The sequence below is a fragment of the Herpailurus yagouaroundi genome, unplaced genomic scaffold (assembly GCF_014898765.1).
Source record: "Herpailurus yagouaroundi ecotype Mexico unplaced genomic scaffold, PumYag 29, whole genome shotgun sequence".
Taxonomy (NCBI): Eukaryota; Metazoa; Chordata; class Mammalia; order Carnivora; family Felidae; genus Herpailurus; species Herpailurus yagouaroundi.
The window spans coordinates 113,373,498-113,391,559 of record NW_024412377.1 but is presented as its reverse complement, the minus strand read 5'-3'; the positions used below and the strand labels follow the sequence as shown (position 1 = coordinate 113,391,559).

The following is an 18,062-nucleotide window of genomic DNA, read 5'->3' as shown; positions in this document are numbered from 1 at the left end:
AGATTAATTAGCTATTTATGTGCCTATATATAAATAATTTTTAAATTAGATTATTTAGCATTTTTCTTAATGATTTCTAATACTACTTAGCATATTAAAGATAGTAACTTTTGGTCTTCTGGTACTATGAAAATATATTTCCCACTTTATTTGATTATGTATCATTTTAATTTGATTTATACCTTTTTTTATATTCAAGGAATTGTCAAATTTTCATGCAGTAAAGTCTGTACTTAGCTTTTTGTTTTCAGCCAATGGTGACACGTTCTGAAAGATCTTTTCCACAGATTTTGCTCTATTTTTGCTATTTTAGGTACCATAATTTGTTTTCATCCTATCTTTGGAACTGTATTTCCCTAATACCATCTCATAAACATCTCCCTGGTCCTTGTTCTTGGTTTCATGAAAAGTCACATGCTTGGCTAATTCTCAATTTCTTCATATCCCCATGTTCTCCCGGAATCACTTGCTGATTTCCTTAGCCTTTTTTGATCACCCTTCTCTGAAATGGCAGGGGCCAAATAAAATATACCACACAGACTAGGAGAAAATTGTAAGCAGGGTCATGTTTCTTAGGGTTAGTCTATGGTGGGGTGTAAGCATCTAAACAGGAGAATACCTGTGGGTGAGGAATAGCATTTCCAACATGAGCCCATCCCAGTAGTGACACTCAGATGTTTGTTTCATTTTGATCACAAAGGATCCTATTCTTGTGTCATCCAACACATCAGCTTTCCCTACAAGGGCTATTAGGGCGACCTGGGTTATACTCCATGTGCAATGGAGACATTCCTGGGAGAAGAAGAGAAAGACGATCCAGACTGAAGTCAGAAGGAAGATAACATTTCTTTCCAAAGTGCCCAGCACCTAGAGTACTAGGAAAGAGAAATCAGAGCCCGGGAGATCGGACACCAGGGACTATGGTGTCATAAGCGATAGCCTAGATCTTGTGAAGACAAAGGGGCAAGAAACAGTTGAATTGAGGAATAATTTCTTGAGCTACACTAAACTATACATGACATATACAGGTGACTTCACTGATGTATCTGCCTGATTCCCAGGTTTCACCATAGCATGCCATCTCTTCTGCAGGCCCTGAACCCCTGTATTTGTAAGCTGCTACCTCCCTTCTTGGGCTAGCCTTGACTCCCCAGCCATCAAAAACAACAGCCAGTACATGGCATCTGTTGACTACTATTCGTATGCCAGGTTTTGTGTGAAGCACTTCACATATACCGTTTTACATGATCCTAACAAACATGCTAGACTTTAGAGAGGTTAAGTGGCTTGTCCACATTACCCTAGTTGTGTAACAGGAAGACAGAAACCCCAAATCTCTTGACTCAAACATCCACAGGAAGCATATATTTTTATTCTCATTTTACAGTTGAATAAGCTGAGATTAAACTGTATGCTTTTAAAAGCAGGGAATTTTCATAAAATTATTTTTCCCCCACAGTGGCCTCTGCTTAGATTATAAATACATAATGATGGAGCTAATGAACTCTTCTGGTTTTAAACTGTACAAAAAGCTACAGGGTTCTGATATGTATAATCTTTCTTTTTCTTTTATTTTCTATAGTGATCTTCTGTTTAATAGAGTGAACATATGTAGAAGGGGTATTTTGAGCTAGATCTCTACCAAAAAAATAATTCTTCATAATATTGTAGAGCTGCTATCTGGAAATCATTAGGGAAAACAAGACTAAAAAGATATATAGTTATACATTGCAAGCACAATTTAGACTCTCTATTATGACTGTTTTTGGAATAATTAATCACTTCCTAAAACCTTTATTGCCTTATTTTTTGAGAGATCATTATTGTTATTTTTTAGGACACAGCAGGCCAGGAAAGATACAGAACTATCACCACAGCCTATTATCGTGGAGCCATGGGCTTTATTTTGATGTATGACATCACAAATGAAGAATCCTTCAATGCGGTACAGGATTGGTAAGTAGGAGCAAATACTCCCATCACTAATGGTGTTTTCATTCAACTTTCTCTTCTTCCTCAAAGCACTGACCACACTGCAACGTAATATGTGTACTTATTGTATACTGTGATCTCCCTCATGCTTCATAAAGCAGACATGTACTAGCTATGCTAAGAGCTGTTGTTTAGGGATTGAGAAGAAGTCATTTTGGTGATTTTTCTACATTTTGTACCTTCCAGTGCTTTGCATCCTGTCATGCCTAGTTCCATGGAGACTTTTGATTTTTTTTTTAATATAAATAATGAATGGTTTGGAAGTTTACTGGTCTAATATAGGGATTAGGAAACTGAGAACCATAGGTCAAATCTGGCGCAATGCTTGTTTTGTAAATAGTTTTATTAAACATAGCCATGCTCATTTTCTTATTGCCTGTGATGGCTTTCACAGTGCAACAGCAGAGTTAATTAAGTTGTTGTAACAGAAACCATATGACCCACAAAGCCTGAAACCTCTTCTATCCGGCTGTTGACAGCAAAAGCTTGTTGACCCCTTGTCTAGATTTGTTAGTTTTCAGTTTTTCTTCAAGTTGAGAAGTTTTGAAGGACTGAGATAAATGCAGAGATAAAACCAAAGCATGTTCTGACCCATGGCTACACCATCTCTATGAAAACCCCTCTGTCCGTGGTGAGTATGGTTTGCAGTGGAGAGCGTGTGCCCTTGGGTGCAGCTTCCTTCAGCTTCTTCTACCAGCACCTTGGGAGGAGACATGGAAGAGCTGATGGTCACGGTCATGGATTCAAGCAGCAGGTCTGAGCAGAGTTGCTTTCTTGTGGAAAGAGCCAGAGTCTCGCTAGAGCTTTGTGTATTATTGGGAGGAAAATGGAGCTCCCGCTGCTGGTACCAGGACTGAACAGATACCATATTTTAACTGAAAATATGGCTTGTCTTCTGCAAGGAAGCATTAGCTGTACAAAAGTGAAATAAACTGGGGCACCTGGGTTGAGCATCTGACTCTTGATTTCAGCTCAGTTTGTGATCCCAGGGTCATGGGATTGTTCCCCATGTTGGGCTCTGTGCTAGTGTGGAGACTGCTTGGGTCTCTCTCTCTGTCTCTCTCTGTCTCTCTGTCTCTCTGTCTCTCTCTCTCTCTCTGTCCCTCTATCTCCCCCCACTCCCGCCTCTGCCCTTCTCCCCTGCTTGAGTGTGCACTCTCTCTATCTCAGAAATATTTTCTTAGAAGTGAAATAAACTATATTTTTTTCTGTTTTACATGATAGTATAATCCAAAGTGATTTTTTTTTAATTTTTTAAATGTTTTTATTTATTTTTGAGAGAGAGAGAGACAGAACATGAGTGGGGAAGGGACAGAGAGAGGGAGACACAGAATCTGAAGCAGGCTCCAGGCTCTGAGCTGTCACCACAGAGCCCGACACAGGGCTCGAACCCACAGACTGTGAGATCATGACCTGAGTCAAAGTTGGACGCCCAACTGACTGAGCCACCCAGGCACCCAAAAGTGATTTTTTTTACATGTGTATTAGCTCAATTAAGGTTGGATGCTATTAAAATCTTCAACTTACTTTAGATTATTGCTTTTACAGTTTAATTTTCATCCGAGAAAACACCGACATCTTTTCCATTTACACACATAAACACACACACACAATGCAAGAAATGATACGTTTACAATAGCATCGCAAAAAGGAAATATATAGCTATAAACTGAAAAGGGGAAGTTTGGGATTATATGAAAAAGTAATGATCCTCCACTGAGGCACATAAAAGAAGGCCTAAGTACTCTTCTTTTTAGTAGACTGAATATTGTAAAAATGCCAGTTCTTCTCAAATTAATTCTTAAATTAAAGGCAATCCCAATTAAATACCAGTAGGTTTGGTACAGAATGGAAGGAAATAGAGAGTACAAACATGACACAAATCTATATGGGGATTTAGTTTATGATGAAAGTACCATTTCAAATCAGTGATAGAAAGGCTGGTTCAATTAAGAGTGTGGCGATATCTAGTTAATTGTCACGCACAGCTCCAGCACACATACTGCTGTGCAAAATGGTCATTTTAACTTTGATTATTTCCTCCAGGAAATCTTGAGACCCAGTAGTCCCAGGCAGGAAGCGTTCCTGAATCACGTTTCAAACTTCAGGATCCCAAATGCTGTTTGCACCCTCAAGAATTGAGTTCATTAAAACCAAATGGCAATAAGGCCGGGAGCCCAAGCTCTCTATACTCCTGACTCTAGTATCAGAAATGATGTAGAGAAGTTCAGTGTCCATACGCCCTATTCCACACCTTCCCCCACTTACTCCAGTCAACCCAGCTTTTCCCCCACCAAGGCTTCCTCACCTGTCAACAGACTACCTGCGCTACATCAGTCTTCCTCTTCCTCAAACTCCTTATTTGACTCTTAACTCACTCTTCGTTTTTGAAGCTCTGTTTCCTTTTTTGGGGTGGGGGAGGGGAGGAGTATTTTCCAGATTCTTCTTGTCTCACTCTAGGACTGCTTCCCTTTCTACTTCCAAGATTTCCCTCACTCAGCCAAGGGTAAGTGTACCCCCATGGTTTGTTCAGTTGGGCTCATTTTTAGTTTCCTTGCCTATCTTACCCACTCACACATATCATTTATCACTTACACCAGATGGCTCCCAAGTTTACATTTCTGGCTCCAGTCTATCTTTTAAGCTGCTGTGTTGCATTTCCAGGTGCCCAAAATATTTCTTCACCTGGATATCCTGCTGGTGCCTCGGAATCAATGATCTCTGCCTGAAATTGCTCACCTGCCTGACATCATTATTTCTTCTCATTGAGACCACAACACTCTGTCACCCACGGTCCACCCTGAATCCAGTTCTAACTTCCAACCATCCTAATCTGGAACTTGATCTTGAATATTAATTTTTCCTGAATATCTTTTGATTCTGCTTCTGGCTTTCCATTCCTTCTGTGACCATCATTGCTTCTTCTGATTTTTTTTTTCCCTCTACTCTCATAGTAGCCTTTCTAACTGATCTTTCTCCCTTTAGATTTCTTCCTGTCCCAAGCTATCCTATCCCACTGCTGCTATCAGAGTCTTCCAAAGGAATAGGATCCTAAAGATCACTGGAAGACCCCTGCCCAAAATTCTTGACTTACCATCACCTACTTAATTAATTAAAGTTTCTTCAGCCTGACTTTCAGACACACCACATTTATGGATCCGCTGTGTCTTTACAGTCTCTTCTCACTATCCTAGAGTCCAACTGATCTATTCACTGTTTCTACAACACATCCTAAACTTTCCAACCTTTGTCGGTTTTTCCTTTGATGTCACACCTGCTTTGCATACCTTTTTCACAGCCTACTGCCTCTACACCATGTAGGTCTGTCAAAACCCTTGTCCATCCATAAACCAATCCTTACTTACTCATTTTTATTCATCCACAATTGTATGATCATTATTATTAGAATTTTCTTATCCATTCAACAAATATTTATTGAGTACCCACTCTTGACAATCTGCCAGACATTTTATTTATGCCATCATTTACTATCCCAGTTAATGGATAGTAAATTCAGATCCCCCGGTTCTCTGATATAGAAGTCTCAGCACTGTTTTTGATTTCTTTTACACATCACAGCTCATTGACCACCAAGTCTAATATTTTAACTTTCTGCATGCCTCTCAAATCTATTCTTATCTTATGTCCCTATTGCTACTGTCTTCATCTAGACTGTCATTAGCTCTCATCTACTTTAGGAACCTTCTATCTTGTCTTTTTACCATTAGGTCCTACTCACCCCACATTCTATATCATATGGCCATCAGACCTAGTGAACTTTAACATGTCTTAAAAATAAAATCTGTAGTAATGTTTTATTACCTATCATAGTGCTCCCTAGAGCCCATCTGAATTACTGTGAACCTTTGACAACATGAAGAAGCCCAGGGTCCACTCTGGACATACTAAGCCACATCTTCAGTGATAAATATATATTTATTTGGCCATATATATACATATATATATATATTTAATTTTTTAACGTTTATTTATTTTTGAGACAGAGAGAGACAGAGCATAAACGGGGGAGGGTCAGAGAGAGGGAGACACAGAATCTGAAACAGGCTCCAGGCTCTGAGCTGTCTGCACAGAGCCTGACGCGGGGCTTGAACTCACGGACCGCGAGATCATGACCTGAGCTGAAGTCGGCCGCTTAACCGACTGAGCCACCCAGGCGCCCCTGGCTATATATATTTTTGAAAGCTTCATGAATGATCCTGAAGCCACTTTCTGATTAAGGCCACTCATTCAAAATGAAATCCGAACATGGTAAACAGTGGAGCCTCCATTTATCTATTTCACTAAAATCATCTCCTGCCACTCTCCTCCTTTGGCTCTTTATTTCAATCAGAAAAATTTTCTCAATTCCTCTTCTTGGAATACCTTCTTTGTTATCTTTCCAACTCATTCACCTTTTAAGACCAGCTCAAATGTCAACTCTTCTGTGAAGCTTTTGAAGATACTGCTCCCCCCTTTCCTATCCACCCATTTTCCAAGCCCAAGGGACAGTACTACTCACACCCTAATCTCTGCATCCATAGCATCCTAATATTTTCTACAGATCACATAAGGAACCTAGCAGGCTCTTGTTATTTGATTATGTTTTTTCTTCTGTATTAAACTGTGAATTCATTAATCCTTTTTTCTCTAGTACTGAATACAGTATAATCTTATAAATTTTTTTCTGAATTTTTATTGTAGTGAAATATACATGGCAAAATTTACGACCCTAACCATTTTTTAAGTGTAAAGTTAGTGGCAATAAATACATTCTTAATGTTGTCGCAACCACCACTACCATGCATCTCCAAAACCGTTCATCTTGCAAAACTGAAACTCTATACCCTTTAAATAATAACTTCCTATTATTTTCTCTCCTCAGCCTCTGGCAACTACTGTTGCCAGAATTTGACTTTTCTAAGTACCTCATATAAGTAGAGTCATAGTAATCTATTACTGTACAAAAGTACAATTTATGTTTTGAATGGATAATCCAAAGAACTATAGAGAAGCAAGCATTTTCTTTGTTAATATTCCAAAAGAAGATAAAAAATTATTTCAGACTGCCGTAGTCTGCAATTAATGGTTCTATTCGTCCTCTCCCCCAAAAAAGGTTTAATATTGTTACGTATATTGCTGCTATGGCACTATTTATAGTCAACTTTTTATCATTCTGAAGTATCTACTTGTCTTAAGTGCTTAATAGATTCTAAATTATTTGCAGAGAAATACTATCTTATTTGTTTGTGTCCCCTATTTAACATAGTTAACATCACAAAATAGGTATTTTAAAAAGTATTCTTCATTGAAAAATTGACCCATCAAAAACCTTGGAAAATGTTTAAGGAATAAAAACAGAATTGTATAGTAAGGGAAAAAAAAAAAAAAACCTGTGTAGGAAAAAAAATCCACTTCAGCATTTCAAGCTTTCTTTGCATACAGGCCATGACTAAGCAACAATGGGGAAAGGAGGGAGCTTAGTAATATTCATTGGTGACTTTCTACAATAGGAAATAAAGTATTCTCAAAAAAGAAAAAAAAAGCAAGCACAAAAGAACATATTCTCTAAAAAACTGGTCTCCAAGTGCTTATCTTATGGGTGCAAAAACAAACAAACAAACAAAAAAACCCAAAAACAGAAAACATTTATAGCAAAAAATAAGAAATTAAATGAAAGTGATTTGCAGCTGAAGTTTCTAATACTTTCTCGTAACAAAATGCTCTTCAGTTGCACCAAAAGGAAAAAACAATAGTTGTTTGCTGTGATCTCTGTAAAATTCTTAAACCAACTATAGGGAAATTTAGATTAAGTGTTAAATTTTTTTATAATTTCATTACACACAAATTCTAATCTGTTAAAAAGGTAGGTATAGAGACTTAGAGAAAATAGCAATAAGTTAGCAGCGATCTAACTTATTGGAGGAAATGGCAGCGATCTCTTTTTTGAAAACACATTAGACTATGCTTTCAGTTTTCCAGTGGAGTTTTATTAGAGGAATTAAATAAAAATATCCTTTTTAACTTGGCCAAATTCCAAAGTTCTACAAAATTAATATAAAACAAAACTCACTGTGAGCTTATGTATATATAAGTTTATATAGAGTGTACAAGTATTCAAAAAGACTGTGAGGAAGGACACATAAAAGACATATACAGTATGGTTAATGAAACAGAATTAGTCACACTCAAGAATCAGGAGAGGATAATTGTTTTAGCCCTCATTCCCTGGAATTAGGGTGGAAAAAGCTTTCATGTTAATATTTTCTTACAAAGTATACAGTCTCAGGGCAGCCGGAGAGAGGAGTCCAAGTTCCACATACATGGATGAATCATTTTAGTAGAAGAGGGAAGCTTCGGTGTGGGAGGCAAGAGACTATGGTATTGGCCACAGGTGAGCTGCTCTGGGTTATGCCTTTCTTGTATTGATAACACAGGCGATCGTCCAAGAGAGCTCTTGCAGAAGTGTTTAGCAAGAGCAATGACACAAGTGGCCAAGAGTCACCTCAAACAGGTGAAGCAAGATCTGAAAGAGCACATAAAAGGTGTCTGACAGAGAATTTACAAAGCTTATGGAAATCACAAAGATAAAATTGTTACTATATTTAAGATGAAATTTTGTTCTGAAATTCCTGGAAATCAAGGTGAAAATCAAAGCTGGGGGGAAAAAAAGTAAACACAGTGTGTTATATAGCTCTCATTATAGGAGGGCGGGGAATACCATACTAATCCCCCAGGACAAAGAAAATTTTCTTTGAAATAAATTCTGATGGAAATGTCTTTTATATGGAGGCACATTGGATTTATGTCAACAATGGCTTTTTACAACTAGTACTAAAAAGACCTCACAAAACTCCTTTTTTATAGTGCCCTCAAAACACAGAAGGCAAACATTAGAGCATATCAGTGAAGGCCCTCTAAGAAGCTAGGCAAATACTACAATCTGAACACATAGATTTCTTGGAGTCTCTAACAATCCAAGAATTGAATGGTAACCTCTCAAGTGAATACTTGGATTCTATGCTATCTAGACTGTCTTCCCTCAATATCATTTTTCTGTCTTATACCTTAGGTAGAAGAGAGTGTGAGGTTATGCACTCTGAAGAGGGCCTCAGATAATTATACTGCATCCAATATTTTGGATTACAGATACTGACCTTTTATTATTATAAGTGTTAAGTCTTTCTAGTTTTTGGACTTCTTTTGGTCTCTTGAACTTCTCATACCTCTGGGGTTCTCCTCCTCTGGGCCTTTGAACATGTTCTACTTTCTATAAGAAATCACATCCTTCCAACCACCACGCAGATCAAGCCAATTTCCTCTCATCCTTCAAATTTCAGCTTGTTCATAATTTTCTCTGATGCTTTCTCAAATACCAGATTCTTTTAGCTGCTTCTGCAGTATACTTTCAAAACACTATCACATGTATGTCTTATAATATATTCTAAGTGTTTATTTAGTTCTCTGTTTTCCTGCTGAATTCTATGTTCCTTAAAGACAAGTACTTTGCTTATCTTCTTTACCTTTTCATCCCAGGGCCTACCCCAGGGCCTGGCACTGAGTGGCTGGTTAAGAAATACTTATTGAATGAGTGAGTGAAACCTGCATGGAAAATGTACACCTTATGGGGCTATCTGAATTAATTGGAGAGGCACCTGGGTGGCTCAGTTGGTTAAGCATCCAACTTCGGCTCAGGTCATGATCTCATGGTCCATGAGTTCAAGCCCCGCGTCGGGCTCTGTGCTGACAGCTCGGAACCTGGAGCCTGCTTTGGATTCTGTGTCTCCCTCTCTCTCTCTGCCCCTCCCCTGTTCATCTCTGTCTCTGTCTCAAAAATAAATAAACATTAAAAAAAATTGAATTGATTGGAGTATTTTGTAAAAAGATGTGATAAAGTAAGGTGGCTGTAAACAACCCTCTTGGGAACTGCAGTGAGGCTTGCACTGGTTCTTTGGATTTGTCCACATGGTGAAAATATGTCTAAATCATGGTCAGTAAGTAGACTAACTGACCAGATCCCCATTTGCTTAAACTTGCAGTTTGTTAGGGAGAACACTGTGTGCAATTGCAAAGTCAAAGGTAGGAATTTAGTGGCTCCATTGCTGTAAAAAAAAAAAAAAAAAAAAAAAAAAAGATCTTACCTCTTTTTATTAAAAAGAATTTTTATAAATATTTAAATAAATATGTTTATATTTATATTATATTTATATTTATATAATAAATATATAAATTTAAATTTAAATATTTAAATAAATATTTTAAAAATATTTATTTTTTAAATAAATAATTTATTAGAGAAACAGGTACCAAATAGATTCAGATAGTTCTAGAAACCCAAAATCACCACTGCAAATTTCACTGCCTTTGAAATGTTTCTCAGGTGAGTGAGTGGTAGCCCACAAGTTCCCTGGGTCTCAGTTGGAGCATGGCCCTGGGTGTATGGAATTTGGATCTCTTGCCATGGCTCTTCCTAAACGTCCAGCAGCTAAGACTCAAATATCTATGCCAACTGCAGTGCCTTTCAACTTGACTTAAAATCTTCTCATTCCTGACTTTAAATGCATTTCTGTTCTAAGTATGGCATGGCCACAGGCTGCTGTATTTCCTGTAGGAGAATGTCACTGGCTTATCTCCTCCAACTTTATTTATTTACATTCGGCTTTTTATGACACAATGAGGAACTCTAAATATAATTTTTTTAAGGCAGGAAATCTGGTGAGCAGATTGATATTTTTTAAAAAACCACCAGAGTGAGGATAAAAGTCTAACACCGTCTTCCCACCAGTTTTAAATAATTCATTTCTATGACGTTCAGGGTACCATTGCAGATGTGCTAGAACCAGAATGAAATTTCACCTTCAAATATTCTCTTCCTCTGCAATTTTCCTTGTTTTTTTTTTAATCCAAAAATATATAATGGTCTTAAACGAAGGTGCTATCATATTAAATATGAATTTTAGCTTTATAGTAACAGCAAAGATAAGCCTTTGTTCAGGGCTTCTTAATCCTGTTCAAGGGTCCTATCAACTATAGAATCAGTTCTGTCACAGCTCAAAGGGGGCAGTTTTGGGATTAGAGCACAGACATCTGAGCCCAAGGCTCCCCACCACTGCACAGTGGGCATCAAGGAGTCTTTCCTCTCCCTGGATCTTACTGGCTCAGTCTCTCAGTGCTGCTCTGAACCAGCCTTAAAACATTTTTCTTGTACGGATAACGCAACTCAAGCTCAAGTTTACATTTAGAGAATAGATAGCTCCTAATCCACAGCTCCTTCCAAAAACAAACAAACAACAAACAAACAAAAATACTGAAATAAACAGTCTATTCTCTCAACTGTCTCTTCCATTTCCTGTTTGGTTTATCAGGCCAAAAACGTTGGGGTTAATCTTAACTCTTTATTTTCTGACAGCCGACACCCAGTGCTTCAATAACTGCTGTTATATCTTGGCTCTAATTTCAAAATACTGTCTACTCTTGTTGTCCAAGGTTGTTATGCTCTATGAAATCACCAAAAATGTTCATTTAGCGACTACTGAATTGTTGCTGCCTAGGGAAAGTTCAGGGTTAGGTTGCTGTGAGCCTCAGGCCACACTTTTGCCTGCTGGTCAATACGCACTTGGTTTTAGGTGTGTTTCCACTTAAAGACACTTTTTTACTTAATATGTATTCTTGATTCATGAGCTTTGAACTCATGGCCAACATCAACAAAGTCATACCTGAATGGAGCTTATCTGATGCATGTTTTCCTGCACAGGCATATACAAGCCCCTTGGTACTTATGAACACCAGCTAGCCCTTCAGCTTTATGCTTGGAGCTCACTTAAAACAGCAAAATCACCAATAAAAAGCACAAAATGTGAAAAGTACGGTGCTAAATATATTGTGGAAAAGCATTATTTACTGGAGAAGCCGAAACAAGGCAAAGCATGGCCTTTTACAATCTCTGCTGGGAATATGTGGGAATCAGACCACTCAGATTTTTCATCACTTTGCCTTTGTCTGCAAGTGTCTGTGAAAGCGCCATGAGTATTTATTTTGGGATTACAAATACATTTCAGTAGGTAGGCAAATTTGCAAATACAGAATCCAAATTTGCAAATACAGAATCCATGAATAATGAGAACCAACTGTATACCCAGAATCCCCCTACCCCACCATTTCCGCTGTGTGTTCGCATGCTAGGGCTGCCATAGCCAGGTCCACGGACTGGTTAGCTAAATAACAGAAATTTATTGTCTCACAGTTCTGGGTCTCTAAGTCCCAGATCAGAGTATTGGGAGGTCTTATACTGGTGCTGTGAGAGTGAGTATTGTGAGAGTGAATCTGTTCCGGACCCTTCTCCTAGTTTCTAGTAGCCTCAGGCATACTATAATTGTAGATGGCCATCTACTCCCTGTGTTTTCATATCATCTCTCCTTTGTATGTGTCTCCCTCTGTGCCCAAAGTTGTCCTTTCTATAAAGATACAGTAATATTGGATCAAGTCCCACCTTAATGACCTCATCTCAACTTGATCATCTGCAAACTCCTCATTCTAAATACGGCCACATTCACAGGTTCTTAGGATTAGAACTTCGACATTTTTGGAGGGATACAATTCAAGCCATAACACATTGACACCACGTTGTTTATGCCACCATCCTCTCCTCTCTGGATTGTCGCTATAGCCTAACTGGTCACCCTTCTTCTGCCACTGTCCCAGCCCCCAGAATCTTCCCAGAACATAGAGGGAGCTTTACAAACTGTAAATCAGATCATGTCACTCTTCCCATCTCTCCTGGATTAAAGCCAAAGCCCTTATAGAGCCTATGATATCTGGTGCAACTGACTTACCACCTCTCTGACCTCTTGCAGCCTGGTCTAGCCACAACAGCCTCCTTGCTATGCCTAGAACAAGCCAGACATTATTCTTCCCCGGAGCATTTGCTCCTGCTTTTCTTACTGCCTGGCAGTCTCTTTCCCAGATGTCCTTCTGGTTCTCCCCTCACCTCCTTTGGCTTCACTATAATATCACCTTCTCAGCAAGGCCTTTTCCTCCCCCACTCTATTTCATATTGCAACCCTTTTTTATTTTATAATCTACTTATTTATCATGTCTGTCTCCCCAGCAAGAATGCAAATTCCAAAGAACAGCAATCTCTGTCCTTTTTATGCATTATTATGTCATGTGTCTAGAACAGTCTCTGGCACATGCTAGGTATTCAGGTGATATTTGTTGAGTGAATGAATGCATGCATAACAGAAAGACAAGTATATAGGACTAGGTCTTATTCATTTTCTGTCTTTGTAGTACAGCACAGTCCCAGGCACTTATCAGTTATGTGTCCAACAGAAAACTGATGACAAGGGTCAGAATAGTAACAGACAGTTAAGATGAAAATAAATCAATACTTTCAATTTGAATCTAGTTAAGGAGGTAATGCCTATTTTACCAAAATTTTTTCTTTATTATAAAATTCCCCCAGCTTTTCAGTAATATGGAGAGGATATATGTGAGTAGAATTAATAAAGAGAAATTAAAAGTTTTAGTATGTATGTTGGGCAAAGTGGCTTGAAGTTAATTTGTTAGTGTCTGTAATACATTCTGACCCTATGATGGTTTGGTTTTGGTGTGTTTATTTGTTTGTTTGTATCTCTCTTTTTGGAGGGGAGAACTTATTTGGGGAGTGAGTTAGCACAACAAATGCGTAGCACATCTTTCAGGACACCTAAAAAGAATGAGAAATGTCATCTAACCCGATGGGAAATATTTGCTCATCAGTTCAAACTTTTTCTTACTGTTTCTGTTTCCAATTAACCACTGTCTGCCTCTGGGTTTTCTTGCTTCTTTGTTGGTTTTTTCCACTCACTCATTTGCTACACTTGGTCCTGGCTTGTCTCAATGAATTCCCCAGGCTGGCAACTGAGATAAAACTTAGCTGCATGAAGAATACAGACACGCTACAAAATGTAAAGCTTTGAATTAAAGATCTTCATTAAGATCTTTCATTTGACCCAATATCTCTCCAGACCTATAAGGCAAATATGGGCTCCTCGTCTGGTCAAAAAGAATCTTTTTTTTTTTTTTTTTTTTCTGGTGACCTAGGAAATGAGAAAAGTCTTGAAGACTGGAGCCTAGCCCATAAGACTTTGTGTTTTGATACCCACCTAACCTCAACTGTACTCAGAGGTGGCAATTACTATTCTGTAAATATTAATGCTAACCTAAAGGCTGGAAGCTAAATTCTAGTTGCCGCAGCCTTACCCCAGTCAGCCTATATAGGGAATATAAAGATTAAATAAAAGACTTGGGCTCTTGGATAAAAGGTACTATATAAACATGATTGCTATTTGTTCTGCTTCTCTTGCACTTTGAAAATATACTTCCTGGCAGCTACTTTTGTGCAGTTTTGTGTGACTCTACTTATTGCAAATGCCAGTATTTTCTCATAGGATTTTCTTGGTTTCCACCTATTTTAATAAACCTTCTTTTCTTTGAAATTAGTTGCCTGCCTTTGGGGAATAGATTGGTCTTGAAGGACAATAATTATACCTGTCACGTATCACCTGAGGGAAGGCGATTGTGGTAAGAGCCTATTTTCCAGGTGTAGATGTTCATCTTGGTGTCTGGGTGGTATTGCTGATTATTATTTTTTAAAAACAAGTCTGTGGGACTGTTGGTGATTGGATTTAGAAAACAGATTTCTAGGCTTTAAAAAGGAACAGTTATTGGGACTCCTGGGTGGCTCAGTCGGTTAAGTGTCCAACTTCAGCTCAGGTCACGATCTCACTGACCGTGAGTTGGAGCCCCGCGTCGGGCTCTGGGCTGATGGCTCAGAGCCTGGAGCCTGCTTCCGGTTTTGTGTCTCCCTCTCTCTCTGCCCCTCCCCCGTTCATGCTCTGTCTCTCTCTGTCTCAAAAATAAATAAACGTTAAAAAAAATTAAAAAAAAAATAAAAAGGAACAGTTATACCTGTGGCTTTCTTGAACCTTACTAGTGTTTTCAGGTCTGTCATGAATATGGCCTCCAAATCTGCTTTCTAATCTCAGTGAATATGTTTAGTATTTCCTGATACCTATTACTTATCCTCATTTTCTAATTTCCCAATGAGCAAATACATGTGCACTCAGAATTGTGAAATGAATGGAAAGGCCAAGTCTACTATGTCTAAATTGATACAACTCCAGTCTAATCTGTACTTATTTCTAAATAGTTGACATTGTTTGCCTAGTGTAGGACTCCTTACTCTAGTGGGAGGGTTCTGGAGCCTCATTTGCTTATTTACCATTGGGCAGGGCTTGGTCATTTATCTTTGCAACTCCGTTCATTAATATAATTATCTTAATTATTAGTTGTAAACCAACCTCCTACATACCCACTCCTTGAAAACAAAAAAAGGAAGGAAGGAAAGAAGGAAGGAAGGAAGGAAGGAAGGAAGGAAGGAAGGAAGGAAGGAAAGAAGGAAGGAAGGAAGGAAAGAGGGAAGGAAGGGAGGAAAAGAAAGAAAAAGGAAGGAAGTAAGAGGGAAAAAAGACATAAAGAAATATTCAAGGAAACTATTCAGAAAATTAGAAAAATAACACAGTATTAATCATGGGAGGATTATATTTTATCACCAGAAGTTGGGTCATGGTGTATAATGTCTGATTCCATTAAATTTAGGCAGAGCCCATACTAAGTGTTGTCAATACCTTTCCTTTTCTGTACTATCAATTTCCAAAGCAAGAGCAAGAATCATGGTGTAACTAAAAGGACGTATAAACAGCCCAACCATATATCACAGCCTTCATGCCATCAATCTCATATTCTTTGCTTATATAATAACCCTTAGGATGGTTCTCACTTAAAGTCTGTTATATCCTATAACCTAATTTTAATTTAAAATATCAAATGAATTTGGCTGTTTCTACAGTTTTCCTTCCCATAGCATATTGAAAGCAACAGAAGGCAGATGAGAGGAGAAATGTCAAAAGGCCAAGGTGGTTCCTAAGTGGTTTCCAGGCTTTTTTTTTTTTTTTTTAACAAAATACTCACAGCAATTAAAAGTTTTTGAGTAGTCAGCCTGACATATGTCTACCCAGAGTTAGCCACACTCAAGATTAAGGGCATAGTCCTCCACAAAATTGGCCTCACTTCAGTTTGGGGGTCCCCAGGGCTATTCTGAGCAGCTGGCTACAAATTCAGGGTTTCCCATGACTACTGTTAGGTTTGAGGAGTCACTAAAATGACTGAGGAGTCAGGAAAGAGATATTTTAGAGCACTACTTAAAATTAGAGCACTACTGTGGAAGACCACTTCTTGGAAAACTGCCCTGAGCAGCCTTGCCAAGGAGCCCTGCAGGGCTGACTAACCTGGGTACACCGTCACCAGATGGTCTCCCCGGGCCCTCCCATGATTCTTATTTGCATCTCACTTTCCCTTTGGCATCCTTTTTTTTTTCTCTTGCCCTCATTGGCTTTCCAAATTTTGCTATATCCAAATCAGTTTCATTCCCACTGAAGATAAGGCCAACATGACCGGATTTTGTGGAAATAGCCCTCATCAGAACGCCCACGTCAAAATGTCAAAGCATTCTTTTTATGAGCAAATAGAACAACAAATATTTTTACCTCCTACTCCATCCCTAACCCCATTTCTTATCAAACCCCTTCTCTCAACCTCACACCTTTGCTGAATTCCACTGGACTTGATCCTAAACATGACATTTTTGATAGATTTGTTACCTGCCATTCAAAGAGTTAGGTATAGTAAAAAGTAGCTGTGCCCACTCCACAACCCAGCACTTCCTAATTGCATATCAAATATTTAAGGAATATGAAAAAAATCAGTGCTCTCCCATAATTGAGATTATTTCCTTTCTGTTTTTGATACACTGTGAACTTTGTATATTACTATGGTAATTTATGCAAATCTTTGCCTTCAGAGTTTATATTCTGGAGATGAGTCCTTTCTGAATTGCTGGCACACAGAATTTTATATCCTATGACCTTATCATATATACTGAAAAGTACCAAAGGGGACTTAATTTATGTAGCTTGATAAAACAGCTTATTTTAAGAGAAATTTCCTTAAGCCAGGAGGAAAAGTTGCCTTTTTTTCTTTCTTTCTTTTTTTTTTTTTTTTAATTCCCTCAATTTAAAACCAACAGAGACAGAGATCTCGGGAGGAAACAAGAAAGGCAGTAGGAAGGGGCAGGATTATTGGTTAAGTCTCCATTTTCAGAAGGGCAAGAGGTGCCAAGCTGAGGACTCAGGCTGGTGAGGAGAGCTGTGAGAGCTTCACAGACCCTTAATGAAAGCCCCTTGCCTCAAAGTTAGACAAATTCAACAAACCAAAATACTGTATAACCTTGGAACTTTCACAGTGCTTAAAATTCCTCGGGCTTACTTGACTATATTTAAAAGAGGTAAAGGATTCCTAACTTACAAGATGGCTGTGAGGAGTAGAGGAGAAGATCTAATGTACCTGGCATGTTGTAGACACTAAGGGACTTTATGTTGCCCTCAATCTGTATCAAACAGTAGTTTCCGGTCCAGATTGACACTAGAATCACTTGGACATCTTTTCAAGGTATATTGTCCTATGCAGTAATTCAATTAGAATTTCGGCCATTGTTACCCCAGCCTCAGGATTTTTTAAAAAAGTCTCCCCAAGGGATTGGAGTATGAACTTACATTGAAAGATGAGAGCTTTTCCCAAGACAATTGTGTCATCACATATTATTGGAATTGGACACACATGTATTAATAATAACATTCTGGGGAAATACACAAATGTATCTTATATAACTTCTTAACCCTTGTGTTTTTAAATTTTGCAGAATGATTTTAAAATTTTTTTAATGTTTATTTTTGAAAGAGAGGGAGAGCGTGCACGCACATAAGTGAGGGAGAGGCAGAGAAAGAGGGAGACACAGAATCTGAAGCAGGTTCCAGCCTTGTCAGCACAGAGCATGAGCCAGGCCTTGAACTCGTAAACCGTGACATCATGACCTGAGCTGAAGTTAACACTTAACCTACTGAGCCACTGAGGCACCCCTTGCAGAATGATTTTTAATGCTCCTACCTCTAAAACCAATCCATTAAAAATGACAA

General features: G+C 38.4%; 1 protein-coding gene across 2 annotated transcripts in view; it reads left to right on the top strand.

Annotated features, from left to right (window-relative positions):
- Positions 1–18,062, top strand: part of RAB3C (RAB3C, member RAS oncogene family) — a 303,174-nt gene that overhangs the window by 142,360 nt on the left and 142,752 nt on the right. For both annotated transcript variants that reach the window (XM_040452683.1, XM_040452677.1), the window contains exon 3: positions 1,838–1,956. In XM_040452683.1, coding sequence (XP_040308617.1) covers positions 1,838–1,956 — 119 coding nt within the window. The remainder of the gene's footprint in view (positions 1–1,837; positions 1,957–18,062) is intronic.